This window comes from Gasterosteus aculeatus, chromosome Y, assembly GCF_964276395.1.
Source record: "Gasterosteus aculeatus chromosome Y, fGasAcu3.hap1.1, whole genome shotgun sequence".
NCBI lineage: Eukaryota > Metazoa > Chordata > Actinopteri > Perciformes > Gasterosteidae > Gasterosteus > Gasterosteus aculeatus.
Genome location: NC_135709.1, coordinates 2,543,496 through 2,561,591, shown reverse-complemented (window position 1 = coordinate 2,561,591; position 18,096 = coordinate 2,543,496). Strand labels below are relative to the sequence as shown.

The 18,096-nt window shown below is 44.6% G+C and overlaps 1 protein-coding gene across 1 annotated transcript in view; it reads left to right on the top strand.

Annotated features, from left to right (window-relative positions):
• Window positions 1-7,522: 7,522 nt before the first annotated feature.
• LOC144390801 (C-Maf-inducing protein-like) overlaps window positions 7,523-18,096 on the top strand; it is a 27,304-nt gene continuing 16,730 nt past the window's right edge. The window contains exon 1 of the mRNA XM_078097256.1: window positions 7,523-8,501. Coding sequence (XP_077953382.1) covers window positions 8,178-8,501 — 324 coding nt within the window. The 5' untranslated portion in view covers window positions 7,523-8,177. The remainder of the gene's footprint in view (window positions 8,502-18,096) is intronic.

Below are 18,096 nucleotides of genomic sequence, written 5' to 3'. Positions count from 1 at the left end.
ATCTGATATCACTCCCGCCATCCTTTTAATATTGACCACTTGTTATTTCTTGTATTTGGGCCCTTCCTCTGTTACTATTACAGCGGCTCTACCGTGACTGTTGTTTCTCTTTAGAAGCACGAAGAAGTGTCTCAACATCACTTTCGTTATGTTTTCATGATCAGTGCCTTCTGTGTGGTTCTCAAATGTGCAAAATGAAATAAAAATGCAAACGCTCCCTCTTTCCCGGACCAGAGTGAAGGCGTAATTCCCCCCCCGGGGCCATTTCGCCGTTCTCGCTCGAGGGATTTGCTTCTCCGCGTGTCGAGGCATTTTATAAAGCACTTTACTTTTACATTTGTCCTCCCTGCAGGCTCCTCTTTGCAAGGTCAGCGTCTTTTTTTTCCCAACTGTCGCTTGGCAACCACCGAAGGAGCTCTAACATTAGCCCGCCACAAATCTTGAACTTTAAACTAGCTGTTGGTCCAGTCTATTAGTCCCAGTCAACGGAAAGAACTTCAGTGTGGCTTTCAATCACCTCGGTAAAAGTCGTACGCAGCAGCTCCACGATGAAAACGGAGCGCGTGGAGTGAAGTCGGGGCCACGTGTCCGCGTTGAAGAGGCCCGTGCGCCTGATATGTGACAAGAAAATAAAGCTTTCTTCAAACTGACGTCCTCCTCGTCTCTTTCCTGAATAAACAGGATTATTATCTCCGTTACCTGCGTAACACTATTCCACTGATTAAAGGGCTTCGCAAACACCCGTAAAACCTGTTCTTCAAAAAGGTCGACAATAAACTCCTCATTGCGCCGCAAACGGCGCCAGCGTTCAGGTTATTTGTTCGTGATGATTCGGTCGCTCCTTCAAACTCCTGGCAGGTCAGGTGACAAAAACGAAGTCTGTCTCGATGAGTTGTGTTTCTCCAGAGTTTGAATGAAGTGTACTCTGGTGAAAATGACTCGCCTGACTGGAGAGCACATCGAGTATATGTTCAGGTCAGTGTTGGTCACACGGGAGCCGGAAGAAGAATAAGATGAGCACGTGTCCCCTGGACAAAGTCGTCTTCCCCGGGAGAACGTGTGGATTCCCACTAAAGGTAAAAGCCAGATGTTACAGGGTTTGGTAATTCATCTAGAGGTTTCTTCCCATGGAGCAGAAGGCAGAAGAAGAAATAACTAACTACAATTGTATTAAAAGTCCAGCTGGAACAAAGTGCTAAAAAAAGATTAAGAATTCGACCAGCCACTGCTGCTGACCTGTCCTGCCCTTTCTTCTCGTTTCCGGTTCCGTTCCTTAGCGAGGTGTCCAGTCCGTCTCGTTCCTCTCCTCGTTTGCACCCCGCCTGCTCGTTCGCTGTCTGGCCGTCCTCTCGCTTGATTTCCCGCGGCTTCTCCTGCCCGTGGCTTCCGCTTTCATGCTCAGTGCTCAGTGTCCTTTATAGCAGCTGTGTTAATTGGAGAGGGGAGGTCCTTTCATTGTTTAATGTGGTTGGCCAGAGCTCTCTGTAACTGATTAGTCCCTCCAGCTGCATGTAGTTTACTGAAAGGTGGGTTAATACGTAAAAATGTAATAAAACAAACCATGCTAAAATGTAATAAAACAAACCATGCTAAAATGTAATAAAACAAACCATGCTAAAATGTAAAAAAACAAACCATGCTAAAATGTAATAAAACAAACCATGCTAAAATGTAATAAAACAAACCATGCTAAAATGTAAAAAAACAAACCATGCTAAAATGTAAAAAAAACAAACCATGCTAAAATGTAATAAAACAAACCATGCTAACATGTAATAAAACAAACCATGCTAACATGTAATAAAACAAACCATGCTAAAATGTAATTCAATAAACCATGCTAACATGTAAAAAAACAAACCATGCTAACATGTAATAAAACAAACCATGCTAACATGTAATAAAACAAACCATGCTAAAATGTAATAAAACAAGCCATGCTAACATGTAATAAAACAAACCATGCTAACATGTAATAAAACAAACCATGCTAAAATGTAATAAAACAAACCATGCTAACATGTAATAAAACAAACCATACTAAAATGTAATAAAACAAACCATGCTAACATGTAATAAAACAAACCATGCTAAAATGTAATGAAACAAACCATGCTAACATGTAATAAAACAAACCATACTAAAATGTAATAAAACAAACCATGCTAACATGTAATAAAACAAACCATGCTAAAATGTAATAAAACAAACCATGCTAACATGTAATAAAACAAACCATGCTAAAATGTAATGAAACAAACCATGCTAAAATGTAAAAAAACAAACTATGCTAACATGTAATAAAACAAACCATACTAAAATGTAATAAAACAAGCCATGCTAAAATGTAATAAAACAAACTATGCTAAAATGCAAAACCAAATCATGCTAAAATGTAATAAAACAAACCATACTAAAATGTAATAAAACAAGCCATGCTAAAATGTAATAAAACAAACTATGCTAAAATGCAAAACCAAACCATGCTAAAATGTAATAAAACAAACCATGCTAAAATGTAATAAAACAAACCATGCTAACATGTAATAAAACAAACCATACTAAAATGTAATAAAACAAACCATGCTAACATGTAATAAAACAAACCATGCTAAAATGTAATAAAACAAACCATGCTAACATGTAATAAAACAAACCATGCTAAAATGTAATGAAACAAACCATGCTAAAATGTAAAAAAACAAACTATGCTAACATGTAATAAAACAAACCATACTAAAATGTAATAAAACAAGCCATGCTAAAATGTAATAAAACAAACTATGCTAAAATGCAAAACCAAATCATGCTAAAATGTAATAAAACAAACCATACTAAAATGTAATAAAACAAACTATGCTAAAATGCAAAACCAAATCATGCTAAAATGTAATAAAACAAACCATGCTAAAATGCAAAACCAAACCATGCTAGAAAAAAATATAACAAACCAATAATTTACAGAAACCACAATGTCCCGCTGGTGACATATTTAACGCTCAATCAAATCATGTCCTTATTTGCTTGAACCCAACTTCTCTTCTTTGTTTCTTTCTTTGTGGGCACGGCCATGCCGGTTATGCTTACAACGCTGAGTAGATGGAAATGTGCGCGTTGGCGGTTTGAGAAGCGACGGAGAGTTGGGTTTCGAGTACCGAAGCATCCATGATGAAGGCGATGAATATCTGCAGAGGTGTGGCGGTTTGCGCTTATCTCTCTGCGCGGGAACTCAACATACCTGAATCCAAACCGGATGCGGTGGAAATTTCGTTGCCCGTAGAGGCCGCTGTGGTCCGTTGCACATTACAATCTGATGACCACACTGAAGGGCCTCAGCCCAAGGCCGTAATAGTGTTAACTTTTAAAGCTTTAACTTAGTTTTTGTTTTAGTCAGCGCTAACTGTGTTTGAAAGGCAGGAATGTCAATGTTTCATCGTAAATGTCAAATGTGTGTGTTCTGATAAGCGGCCTGACTCGAGGGGCATTTACAACCACAGGCGAGACAGAATAGTCTGAGAAGAATGAAAGTAAGAGAAGAAGTGGTCAGATGGACCAGACCTTTAACCAGGAATGGACCGACTCTTATAAGTCAGTTCTTCCTCCAGCGTGTCTCATCTGTCCAAAGCCCATGACGGTAAAAGGTCATGTGAAGCTCCACTATGAGACAAAGAACAACAGAAATACAGCGACATGAGAGCCACATTCATCACTGCCCAACACTGATGTTAACAAAGAGGAATAGATGTGAAGTGGTTTGATAACCACAGATAACGTCACTGCACACAAAGTTCTCTTTGTAGAAGGACCGAATAATATAATTTTGCGGCTTTTTGGATTCAGTTCACCCTGAATAAACTGAATTGAAAGCTGTGGGACAATTCAGTTCAATCCATTTTTCTAAAATCAATCATTATATTTTCAGATGCACATTTTTTAAACAGCTTTCTATTTTTAATCCAGTCCTCATTTTACTTGAAATGAGGGAATATGTGTAATTTATTATTAGATTACATACTATTTTTAATTCATCCAGTTCAGTTTGAAGAAAGGGAAATAAAAATTGTCGAGGTATTGTTCAACTAAATATTTTAAATAATACATATAGACACAACTACTTGGCTACTTCAGCATATGAAGGTTGTTCTGTCCATCCTGACAGACGGATCCTCCTCTGCTGGTTTCTAAGGTTTCGTTTTCCATGTTGACGTTTTTCATGTGCTGACGAGAAGCTTCTTGGACGGATTATGTCGCACCTACAGACTGTAAAGCCCTTTGAGGCAAATTTGAGATTTGGGATTTTAGGCCATAAAAATATATTTAATGTTAATCTAATACACTTGTTCTATGCTTGCTGGAAGCCATTTACATTTCAGAGAAGACAAAAGTGTTGTTAGTTTGTGAAAATTACTTGATGATAGAAAAAACGTGTGAGAATCACAAAGATTGGAGCGATCTTACTGTTGGATTACAGAAATACATAACCGGTGTAGCACAGAGAGGTCAAAGAAGACACTCGAGTTCAAGTGTGTTTCCTTTGTTGGGTGGTGATATACAACCGAAAACTGAAAGTAAAACTGAAATCACCACATTTTTACACGGCACTGTTTGAACAAATGTTATTATTTTTGTACCGTTTTTATTGCTTCTGCGTATTTTTGTTTGTACTGTATATTGTTTGTAATTGATGTTGTTCACTGCTCCTGGTTGGCTGAGGATTATCAAACCAAACGTTGTTGATTCACTACAATGACCATAGAAAATAGTTATGGAAGCGAACATGTGGATGAGATATGAACCGTGTAGAAGAGGGTTCTAGTTAGTTATATAAACTAACATGTGGATGAGTTATGAGCCATGTAGAAGAGGGTTCTAGTTAGTTATATAAACTAACATGTGGATGAGTTATGAGCCATGTAGAAGAGGGTTCTAGTTAGTTATATAAACTAACATGTGGATGAGTTATGAGCCGTGTAGAAGAGGGTTCTAGTTAGTTATATAAACTAACATGTGGATGAGTTATGAACCGTGTAGAAGAGGGTTCTAGTTAGTTATATAAACTAACATGTGGATGAGTTATGAGCCATGTAGTAGAGGGTTCTAGTTAGTTATATAAACTAACATGTGGATGAGTTATGAGCCATGTAGTAGAGGGTTCTAGTTAGTTATATAAACTAACATGTGGACGAGTTATGAGCCATGTAGAAGAGGGTTCTAGTTAGTTATATAAACTAACGTGTGGACGAGTTATGAGCCATGTAGAAGAGGGTTCTAGTTAGTTATATAAACTAACATGTGGATGAGTTATGAACCGTGTAGAAGAGGGTTCTAGTTAGTTATATAAACTAACATGTGGATGAGTTATGAGCCATGTAGTAGAGGGTTCTAGTTAGTTATATAAACTAACATGTGGATGAGTTATGAACCGTGTAGAAGAGGGTTCTAGTTAGTTATATAAACTAACATGTGGATGAGTTATGAGCCATGTAGAAGAGGGTTCTAGTTAGTTATATAAACTAACATGTGGATGAGTTATGAACCGTGTAGAAGAGGGTTCTAGTTAGTTATATAAACTAACATGTGGATGAGTTATGAGCCATGTAGAAGAGGGTTCTAGTTAGTTATATAAACTAACATGTAGATGAGTTATGAGCCATGTAGTAGAGGGTTCTAGTTAGTTATATAAACTAACATGTGGATGAGTTATGAACCGTGTAGAAGAGGGTTCTAGTTAGTTATATAAACTAACATGTGGATGAGTTATGAACCGTGTAGAAGAGGGTTCTAGTTAGTTATATAAACTAACATGTGGATGAGTTATGAGCCATGTAGAAGAGGGTTCTAGTTAGTTATATAAACTAACATGTGGATGAGTTATGAACCGTGTAGAAGAGGGTTCTAGTTAGTTATATAAACTAACATGTGGATGAGTTATGAGCCATGTAGAAGAGGGTTCTAGTTAGCTATATAAACTAACATGTGGATGAGTTATGAGCCATGTAGTAGAGGGTTCTAGTTAGTTATATAAACTAACATGTGGACGAGTTATGAGCCATGTAGAAGAGGGTTCTAGTTAGTTATATAAACTAACATGTGGATGAGTTATGAGCCATGTAGAAGAGGGTTCTAGTTAGTTATATAAACTAACATGTGGATGAGTTATGAGCCATGTAGTAGAGGGTTCTAGTTAGTAATATATAACTAGCATGTGGATGAGTTATGAGCCATGTAGTAGAGGGTTCTAGTTAGTTATATATAACTAACATGTGGATGAGTTATGAGCCATGTAGAAGAGGGTTCTAGTTAGTTATATAAACTAACATGTGGATGAGTTATGAGCCATGTAGTAGAGGGTTCTAGTTAGTTATATAAACTAACATGTGGACGAGTTATGAGCCATGTAGTGGAGGGTTCTAGTTAGTTATATAAACTAACATGTGGATGAGTTATGAGCCATGTAGCCGAGGGTTCTAGTTAGTTATATAAACTAACATGTGGATGAGTTATGAGCCATGTAGTAGAGGGTTCTAGTTAGTTATATAAACTAACATGTGGACGAGTTATGAGCCATGTAGAAGAGGGTTCTAGTTAGTTATATAAACTAACATGTGGATGAGTTATGAGCCACGTAGAAGAGGGTTCTAGTTAGTTATATAAACTAACATGTGGATGAGTTATGAGCCACGTAGTAGAGGGTTCTAGTTAGTAATATATAACTAGCATGTGGATGAGTTATGAACCATGTAGTAGAGGGTTCTAGTTAGTTATATATAACTAACATGTGGATGAGTTATGAGCCATGTAGAAGAGGGTTCTAGTTAGTTATATAAACTAACATGTGGATGAGTTATGAGCCATGTAGCCGAGGGTTCTAGTTAGTTATATAAACTAACATGTGGATGAGTTATGAACCGTGTAGAAGAGGGTTCTAGTTAGTTATATAAACTAACATGTGGATGAGTTATGAGCCATGTAGAAGAGGGTTCTAGTTAGTTATATAAACTAACATGTGGATGAGTTATGAGCCATGTAGTGGAGGGTTCTAGTTAGTTATATAAACTAACATGTGGATGAGTTATGAGCCATGTAGAAGAGGGTTCTAGTTAGTTATATAAACTAACATGTGGATGAGTTATGAGTCATGTAGCCGAGGGTTCTAGTTAGTTATATAAACTAACATGTGAATGAGTTATGAGCCATGTAGTAGAGGGTTCTAGTTAGTAATATATAACTAACATGTGGATGAGTTATGAGCCATGTAGCAGAGGGTTCTAGTTAGTAATGTCAACTAACATGTGGATGACGACTCGCATCGTCATCTCCAGCGAAGTGAACCCACCGCTGGCTCCTCGGAGCCGCCTCCATGTTTTGTGTATCAGCGCGGGGGGGGGGGGGGGCGGGGAGAGGGTGGGCCCGGTGCGTGCGCGTGTGCCTTCGGCAGAAGTGCAGCGCAGAAAAGACACGCGGCTCATCCGCTCACCTCCCCATTGACGTCAGTCCGGTGTCACGTGAACGAGCGGGGACCAATCGGCGCGGCGCTGGCGGAGAGAGCGCTGGCTGCCTGTTCCACCGAGACGTAGCGGGGGGGCGGGAGGGGTGGGAAGTAGACGCTGAATAAAGAGGAAGCCGTGCCGCTCGGTCTGTAATGACCACAAGCACCCGCGGAGGAGACTAGCGCCCCCGCCGTCGGATACTCCGTGTCCGCGTCCCGTCCTTTCCCGTCGCGGTGGATTATTGGGTTCGGGAGGGGAGAAGGCCATGGTCCCGACCGACTGAACGGCCCTTTGCTGGCGGCGGCGGCGGCGGCGGTGGAGGAGGCGAGGAGCGCGCCGTGGGGACGGTTTATGGGGCTTTGTGTGGCGAGGAAAATGGTGGATTATTTGCCCCGTGTGTCATAAAACGCTTGGATATCCTCTCGTGAAAACCGGATCGTGACCCCCCCCCCCCCCCCCCCCTCCCCTCCCCTGCGCCAGCCTCGGGCCCTGTCCGCGGCAACTCGGGTCGTGTTTTACGGTTTGGTTGGTGGGGAGCCCCCCCCCCCCCCTCCCCGCAGCCCCCTAGCTCGATCCGAACCGCCTCGTCCACTTGTATTTATTCCCGTACATGTAGGATCCTCGGGTCGGTTCGACACGCCCGCACCCCCCCGTTTGGAAAACATTAAACCCGCGGATTACCGAGCGATGGATTTCACCGGCAGCGGCGGAGCCAACGACCTGCACAACAACCAGTTCTACCCGTGCGAGGAGAACAAGCCTCTGCTGGGGGAGATGTCGGAGGGGAACAACAACAACACCAAGCCGAGCGCGGGGCCCTGCAAGCGGTCCCTGCACCACTGCAGCAGCGGCGGCGGGATGCGATACAAGCTGCTGCACGAAGGGGACATCCAGGTGTGCGTGGTCAAGCACCCGCGCACCTTCCTCAGCAAGATCCTCACCTCCAAGTTCCTGCGGAGGTGGGAGCCGCATCACCTCAGCCTCGCGGACGGCAGCCTCACCTCGGCCACCGTGAGTCTCCTTCCAGCCTCCCCCCTCCGCCTCCGGCTCCGGATCTGTCTTTGTCTCTCTATGCCTGTCTCTGACTCCCACTGTCTTTACCTGTCTTTGTCTCTCTATGCCTGTCTCTGATCCCCACTGTCTTTGTCTCTCTATGCCTGTCTCTGACTCCCACTGTCTGTATCTGTCTTTGTCTCTCTATGCCTGTCTCTGATCCCCACTGTCTTTGTCTCTCTATGCCTGTCTCTGACTCCCACTGTCTTTACCTGTCTTTGTCTCTCTATGCCTGTCTCTGACTCCCACTGTCTGTATCTGTCTTTGTCTCTCTATGCCTGTCTCTGACCCCCACTGTCTTTACCTGTCTTTGTCTCTCTATGCCTGTCTCTGATCCCCACTGTCTTTGTCTCTCTATGCCTGTCTCTGACTCCCACTGTCTGTATCTGTCTTTGTCTCTCTATGCCTGTCTCTGACCCCCACTGTCTTTACCTGTCTTTGTCTCTCTATGCCTGTCTCTGATCCCCACTGTCTTTGTCTCTCTATGCCTGTCTCTGACTCCCACTGTCTGTATCTGTCTTTGTCTCTCTATGCCTGTCTCTGACCCCCACTGTCTTTACCTGTCTTTGTCTCTCTATGCCTGTCTCTGATCCCCACTGTCTTTGTCTCTCTATGCCTGTCTCTGACTCCCACTGTCTGTATCTGTCTTTGTCTCTCTATGCCTGTCTCTGACCCCCACTGTCTTTACCTGTCTTTGTCTCTCTATGCCTGTCTCTGATCCCCACTGTCTTTGTCTCTCTATGCCTGTCTCTGACTCCCACTGTCTGTATCTGTCTTTGTCTCTCTATGCCTGTCTCTGACTCCCACTGTCTTTACCTGTCTTTGTCTCTCTATGCCTGTCTCTGATCCCCACTGTCTTTGTCTCTCTATGCCTGTCTCTGACTCCCACTGTCTGTATCTGTCTTTGTCTCTCTATGCCTGTCTCTGACCCCCACTGTCTTTATCTGTCTTTGTCTCTCTATGCCTGTCTCTGATCCCCACTGTCTTTACCTGTCTTTGTCTCTCTATGCCTGTCTCTGATCCCCACTGTCTTTGTCTCTCTATGCCTGTCTCTGACTCCCACTGTCTTTATCTGTCTTTGTCTCTCTATGCCTGTCTCTGATCCCCACTGTCTTTACCTGTCTTTGTCTCTCTATGCCTGTCTCTGACTCCCACTGTCTTTATCTGTCTTTGTCTCTCTATGCCTGTCTCTGATCCCCACTGTCTTTACCTGTCTTTGTCTCTCTATGCCTGTCTCTGACTCCCACTGTCTGTATCTGTCTTTGTCTCTCTCTGCCTGTCTCCCTCTGTCTCTGTCTCTGTGTGTGTGAGACCATGCAATGTGCAGCTTTAATGTTTGTCTTGTCTTACGACGTTTACCAGCAGCCTGTTGTTGACGCAGTTAGAACGCGGCCGCCTGTCACCTCTTTCGCGGCCTCCGTGTTCTGCCGATAGCATCCGGCCTCCCTCTCCATCACTTCCGCGTGCAAGCGACCCGACCAGTTGGCCGTTTAGTGGCGTCGCTCTGCTGCTGCATCAGGTCTGTAGTTCAGCGATAATGTCATCGCGCAAGGGTGTTTTAGGCCTGCAGCCGATGCGCGCGACGGAAGGAGGGATCTCGCCTCGAATCCGAGTTCCAAACAGCCGCACCTGAAATATACAGGCGGCCTTTTCACTGCTATTCTGTTGCCAGGGCAACTGCTTCGGTTAATCCTGCTACTGCATTAGCACGCATTGCAAAAGCGCCTCGGGAGGAAATCGGGGATCCATTTTTTCCCCATAAAATGCAATATTCCAAGGAAGACTAGAAAAGAGGAATCCACGTTCAGTGCATTCACCTTTTACACGCGTAAATCATTGACCACATATATGGACCATCCTGGGGGAATAATAGAAAAACTAATCATTAACTACAAAGTCGCATGTCTGCTAATCAAACCAATTGTAATTGTTTTGTAAGTCAGCACAATAAAAAAAAGCCTTTATTTCCTCCTGCGTTTTTGTCAACACCTGTGACATTTTCCACAAAGGCCGGCTCAGTGTTTTATCAATACACCTTGTCACAGGTATTTCTGGACGTGTGCCTATCACACCTAAGCTACAGGAGTGCTGAATGGCTCGGCGCGTTTGAGACTGTTATTATAGCAGGAAAGACTGGTCGAGGCAGTGGAGGGTAAACCCCCGACCCGCTGGGTCCGCTGGCCCTACTACACATCTCAATAAATCATCAGAATTCCTTTAAAAAAAAATAATAATAATATCGGCCTTTTATTGGGGAATGCATTCAATCATTTGGAGCGAGCCAGTCTCTTCCAGCGGCGGGGGGAAGTGTCTTCCAAACAGTCCCTCTTGACTGTGGTTCAGGTCATCGTTCTCAGTAAGTGCAACACTTTGAGACGTTCTGTCAGGTGCTTTTCGGTACAGCATAGCAATACAGATTCTGTCAGCTATTCCAAGAGGTAGCTGCGTAATCAGGCGAGACATACTGTGTTTCTATGAAAAATGGCATTAATATTAGCCTACAGTACTTCCACATTTCACTTCTGGCATCTTTCCCCCCCCCCCCCCCCCCCCCCTCGCTGTGAGTGCACGCTTTGCAGCCCCCGCCTCCTTGTGGAGCATTAGCGCTTGTTAGTATGTTACACACATGTTACTGTAAAAGTAACGATGAAGCAGGAAGTAATTCTGAAATAATGTGTGACAGTCTAAGCAAGTTAACAGCAATACAATCAAGCAATTTAAAATAAAAGTGAACACGTGCCTCACACAAGATGATCTATCTATATCGCAAAAAACATTAATTGCGATAAACAATATTCTTGTAATTTTCAGACCATTTTTGCCACTGATTACATAATGACAATATGACATTATAATAGCATAATAATGTACAGAAAGAATGTTTTATTCCTCAGAATTTTTAGACATTAAAAAATAGAAGGTGAAAAAATATACCCATGAATAAAACAAATATTATATCTATACCTTTTGTTATTAAAAAAGTGCAACACGGACCGAGCGGGGCAAAGCATGGGGCTTAATGCGATGTTCTAGGGTTGGAGATGTTCACCCGGGAAGTTGCTGGCAGGGCCTCGCGCTCCGCGTCGGGGGTTGCTGGGTGGAGACGGGGCGTCTTGGTCCCACCACCTAGAAAGGCCAGCCGGAGACGAACGCAGGGCGTCGGTCCGGGGGACAAAGTTGACATACCGGCTCGCTCGGGTCTGTTGGCTCTCCTCTCTCGTTCGGCTTGAAGCCAAAATGTTTCCCTGAAGATTGCGGCTTCAAACTCAGGGCGTAAAGGACAGAGGCGGCGCAATTGACTTAATGAGTGATGTTTCATCATCTACTCTAAGATCTAATGCGGGAGTACCCCAGGGTTCTATTTGGGACCTTTTTTATTATTGAGTTTATACATTATCTATTTGCTGGATGATGTGATGTTCAAGTGTATGCAGATGATGCAGCGATTTATGTTCGCAAGGACAAAGAACAAACCTAAACTGACATCCACAATGGCAAATATAACTAAATGGCTTGCAGATTGTTTGTATGTTCTTCACAAAGAGGGTTAGCACCACTGCAATATTCTCAGCAAACTCCACGTCCTGAGTTGGGGGAACCTCACTGAAAATTTGACACGGTGTGGCCGCCTCCATCTGGTGTTTTAACTAAAGAAAGCAGTCAAAGCAGCAGACGTACCGGATCTACTTCGAGAGGTGATGTATGTCATTTGCAATAGTTCAAGCTTGTTTAGCGGATCTGGATTCTCTGTGAAGGCAGCTTGCCCGTAACAACCATAAGTCTATGGATATTAGTTCCATTTCCTTTTGAGAATTTGTCGTTTTAGGCTGCCTTAAAAACATCTGGCTGGGGACAGGAGATGGAAATTAGCCACTCTAGCTCACAACTGTTGATTGGTATGCAGTGTCCCTGCAAAATAAATAACAAATCAACATTAACACTTTATTACATACAATAATGATTACACTATTAGAAAAAATATATATATATATATATTATGGCTGTCAACAGACTAAAAAAACGAAAACGGAAGTAATTTTGACAGCCTTAACATAAAATAAATACTATCTAATTAAAGAGTGTTGGTTGCTGGACCTTGAAATCTGTAGTTTGGCCTCGTTTTAAAGGGACAAATGCTGTCTTAAATGATCCCGTAACGCACCCAGCGGCCGAGGGGGAAATGCTAAAAAAAATCACCCCGCTGCTTTTAAGCAATCATGTGAATCCCATCCAGCACCGGATAGGTGGTTAACATTTCTGCACGTCACTGGCGGTCAACCACAGCCTCTGAAGGCGGAAATATGAGGAAGAGGGTTTTCTGTTCTCAAGGCAAAGCATGAACGTGCATCTCCGGAGCAGCAAAGCTCTCAGTTGTGATGTGGGACCACGACCACTGCTAAGCAACGTAGCTCTGCTCTCCCCACGGACAGACGTGGCCTCCCGAGACGGAGGAGGCAAAAGAGCGTCGACAAATACTTGGGACAACTTATGAAAGAGGAGCTTTGTTTCACTTGTTTCAGTCGCAAGAAGCTCGCCGAGCCCGCTTCGCTTCTTTTTCCCAGAACGAGTAGAAAAGGACGCGATGTCTGTATTAAAGGTAATCGTATTCTAAGGCGGCGTCAACGTCCGTATATCAATAATTGCAGTGAGAGAAATTGGTGACTCACTCCTCCCTCCTTGGGTCACAGGCCTAACGTGCATCACGTCTACGTAAGAGGGGAACAGCTGCAAGCGAGCGCTTCCTGCGCTGTGGCTCACTGACAAAAGGCCCCGAGGTGGAAGGAGTGTGGTTCGCGCTGCGAGCGTGGGGGGGGCGCTTCTAGAGAGGGGACCCTCTTTAGAAATCAATGGGGGCCCGGGGGGCGTCTCCTGGTCACGTCTGCACCGTCTAATGACAATAATAACCAGTCTTATCTCCACCGTGGCACTCTTACTACAGCGGGTTGGCGCCACCTTCGGTGTCAACCTTTGCTCACCGCAGAGATCTTTGTGGTGCTTGACTTGAAAAGAATGAACAAATGCCACTTCTTCGGTTTTATCGGAGCGCGTTCCCCTTCGGCTCCGCTGTCGCAGGGACCGATGCAGGAGATCATTCCTGCCCAGTGCAATAACACTCTACAATAAATCATCCCTGGCTAAATAACGACAATAACAACCCTGCACTGCTGTGACGCTGCTGCTCTTCCTCTTCTCCTTTTACAAATTATTATTATTGTCTCTTTTTGAAGGTTATTCTTTTGTTTCAGTTTAGTTTATTTCCAGTAGTTTGCACGATTCGGTCATTTGGTCACATCTGTTTCACCTCGTGTCAACACGATAGCACACGCCGCACTGGCACATCTTCTTGCATATTCTACATTAGCGCGTGTCCTCTAGATACGTCTCAGTGGGACCGAAACCTGCGGTTTTATTCCTCCAGAACACACAGCTTGTGTGACTCTGAGGTCTTTTAGGGGTGAGTTCTTACCTGTTTTCACATGCGTCACCGTCCCTCTGAAGCCTCACTGTGCCGTGTGCACGTGGACCACCGGTTGCGCTGCTAGCTGCTAACTGAGCCGTGCAGATATGTTCTGATTTAAAAAAAAACGAAAACCTCCTCTTTTCAGTAGCCTTGTATGTGCACACGGTATTTCCCCTCATTAGTGGGGCTGATCGGTTTGACGGTCGGGGGGTCTGCGCGCGTACACCGACATGTGCGCGTTTTAAATGACGGCCTCCTTCTGACTCCTGTCAGTTGTTTTTGCCGGTAGAATAACCGTCCTGTGTGAGCTCACGCTGCTGTAACGCCCCACACCACAACAAACACACTGCTTAATGCGACACCCATTTCCGTGTCGACCGAACGCGCGCAAACATCAATGTGGTTCAACCTGCTGCCTCATTTAAAATGCTACAAACACGAGACTAAACTAGAGAGAGAGACCGTGACACCGACTCACAATACATGATCTCAAACCTACTGTCATTTTTTTTTTTTTTCTTCAAAAGGATCAACAAGTTTTTAAAAAGGCCGCTGTAGTTTTTTCTGCACCGTCGGTCCCGCCGTTGATTTTTGAAGTCTGTTCGTAATGATGTCGTGATAGTGAACCTGATGTGTTCAAACGATAAAACCACATCCCCTAAATCCCATTTCTGGGTCCCGCGTCTACAACATTAGTGCACAGGTCATGCTTTCGTTTCTTCCCGTCCTCCTCTTTCTTTCTTTGTTGTTGTGCCCCAGAAACAATCAACAACAACCCGCATTTCCCTCCCCTTGTTTCTATGGTAACACGGTGATGAGGAGACGAGAGGAGCTGTAGCCCCCCCCCCCCTGAGGAAAAGCAGAACACACACAGAGGAAAAAAAAACAAAAACGCCGAGCATCTCTGCAGCACAGCGCTTCATATCGTCTTCCTCATCTTACGCTTCAACGCGCTCCTGCCACGTTTGTTACTCCAGGATGCACTATTTGGCGGATAGAACAGGACAGGACAGAGATACGGACGGGCAGACAGAAGGACGGACAGGGACCCGGGCTGACGTTTGCTTTTCCAAGGAAATGAGACGTCTCGCCCAGAACCAATATTTGCCCCGGTTGTGGCCTGTAATGAAAATCCTGTAGTGTGTGTGTGTGTGTGTGTGTCCGAGGATGTTAGTTCATCGGGGGGGGGGAGGGTGTGCAGATAAAGACAACCACCTGTCTGTTGGACTCTGGAAGCAGGTGTTATGTTCATTCATCATCATTGTCTGGATGAAAAGAAACGCTGTCTTGTCATAAGCAGACGTGCATGCGAACGTTTCTGATGGCACGTTCGACTTGCTCCACTTGTGAGTAGAACGTTAATCTTTCATGGAACAAAATTAATCAACTTGTAAATGTAAAATGAATTAAAGCTCGTCGTCAAAAAGACCCCAAAAAAGAAATGGTGGGTGTGGGATTTGAACCCGAGCATTCAAAAATGGGAGATAATCACACAACGTTTGCTAACATGTATTAACTTTCTGATCAGAGGTCTGGCGGATATATTTTGCGGACTGAACACACTGAATATGTCTGTCTGTGACTTCCTGAAGAGGGCAGAGCTGTGGTCACGTGACTGCACATGCCATCATTTCTCTCCAGCGAGGATGTGGACAGACGTCCAGTCATGTCGGTCACATTGGGACATTTGAGCAACTGGATTACTCATTATTATTATTATCAGCCTACTTTGCTGATAAATGACATTTGGAAGCATTGAAATCGTGTGAAGCCACTACGTCTTTAACCGTGAATGTGTGTTCCAAATTTGGTAAGGATTGGAGTCCCTCAAACGCGCCTTGGAAGAACGGGTTGCCATGGCAACAGCGTAACACTAAACAAAAAGCTAATAACTTTTAATCATCGAGGCCTTTGGGATTGTTTTGTGAAAATTTGAAGTGGCTGTGACAAAGTCCCAGAGAGGAGTTGGTCAAAGTATAGCGTCTAGAAAGTGCCAAAAATAGAGGAAATATTCACTCATGACAAATTATAACCGACTTCCTCTTTCCGTTTTAGAGCATGGCAAACTATTTGGGGTCTCCCTGTTTCTACATATTTTCCAAAATACATGTAGGTCAAACAAGACGCTGGGGCTACTTCGTTGAAAACTGGCAGGGGGGCGCTATGGAGACCACTTTTGAGCCCAAACCCCACATCGAGTTTTTGAGATTGGCACCAAAATATCTGCTTGAACTTTCATGCGAACCGTGTCGTCGTAAACAAATAATAATTCCCAATACTTACCGTGAACAATCATCAAAGTCTTAAGGCTTATCTTCACAAATTTGAGGTTGGTTAGATAAAAGGGGTAAGAGTGGCTCGTCAAAGTAGGTAGCGCGATAGTTTTTACTAGGAATTTATTAGGAATAATAAATCTCAAGAATATCAGCCAAAATGGACGCCTGTGTGGTTTTGATCACACAGGTTTCAGGATTAATTAACCCGAACTTAATCGATTGGGTTTAAACTCTTGGAGTTTGTTTATTGATGACTCAAAAACACAATGTAAAATTGGAAAAAACAAGCAAAAACTCAGCGCGTGAGTGCGGCGCACCCTAATATTTGAAAAGATTAGGGTGCGCTTAAGGACTCGATGTGAACACATCCTAGAGATTTGGTGAGGACAAGTCAAGTACTTTTGAAGTTATAGGTATTTAACTATTAGGCCACACACCCCTTACAGCAGACTTTTTATATAAAAAATGGTGTTTGGAGGCAGAAAACAATAAGTTCAAAGTTCTTCCATCTGACCTCTCCTGCCTCGGCTACCGGGTTATTGTTTCTGTAATGTTGGCACTGAGGGAAAGTGGACTGTCGAGCGTCACACCGAGGTTCCTGGCCGTCGGGGGGGGGTCATGACGGGGTTGTCAAAGGTCAGGCCGTTGGTGGGAGAGTCTCTCCATGGAAGGAAAGCGTAGTTCAGGTGGCGTGCGGCCTTCCACTGAGAGATGTCTCTTAAACAGGCTGAGGGTCAAGTTACCTGTGTCTCAGATGGGGGGGAGGAGAAGCCATGTGAGGAGACGACAGAGCCGAGACAGTTGGTGCACAGAGAGAAGAGGAAGGGACCCAGGACAGATCCCTGGGGGACCCCGTGTGGTGAGAGAACACGGTTCAGACACAGATCCTCTCCGTGTGACCCGGTGAGCGCGGCGGCCGTTGAGGTGGGAGGAGAGAAGGGAGAGAGCAAAGCCCGAGAGACCCAGTTCCTGAAGGATCTGATGTTCTCACTGTGACAAATGGTCCAGAAAGGTCAAAATGGATGAGGACAGCAGCGTTTCCCCTACCACTGAACAAAGGGAGCGCCCCGGTGACCCCTGAAGAAACAGTTGCTTCCTTCAGAGAGATTATAAAACAGCCAGTTGACAGGGAAGTGATGAGGTGGGAGAGTAAAGGAAGAAGGTCCGGGAGCAACTAGACTGGAAAATGTACGACGGGATGGGGCCAAGGGGGCAGGTGGTCGTACAGGCAGAGGTTACCAAGATGAGAACTCGGTCGGGAGACAAGAGGGTGAAAGAGGAAAGGGACGGTAGTGAAGATGAAGTGGGTGGAAATGTAGTCACCGAGAACCCAGAGCGTATGCATCCATCCTTTTTGTGAAATAGTTGGTACCAAACTGGCTTGGTAGAAGGTGGACTGGGAGGATCAAGGAGGTTGAAAAAGTTGAGTCTTCTGGGGATCGCGCGGCGAGGATTGAAGTCTAGATTGGTGGAGCGAGCTTTCCACAGCCGAACTAGAGGCAGAGCGACTGGTCGGCGAGCAGGTCGTCGGTCGGACTCCCGCTGCGCTCTCTCTGCGACGCGCTCAGGCTCTTCCGTCATCGGTGGCTGCTAACAAGTCACCCGCTGACCACAATGTCCGGGAAGTCCGCTGGTGATTCACCTCCCTGCCATCCTTATCGGCAATGCTGTCCGACGGTACGGCGTCCTGTTCCGATGCGCCGTGGCCCGTCCCCGCAGACTCCTCCTGTCGGCTGCATCCACCTCCGCTTCCCACAACTGGGATCCGCCGTCATGCTTTTTCTATGCAGATGTCGGTGCGTTTGCGTGATTAATG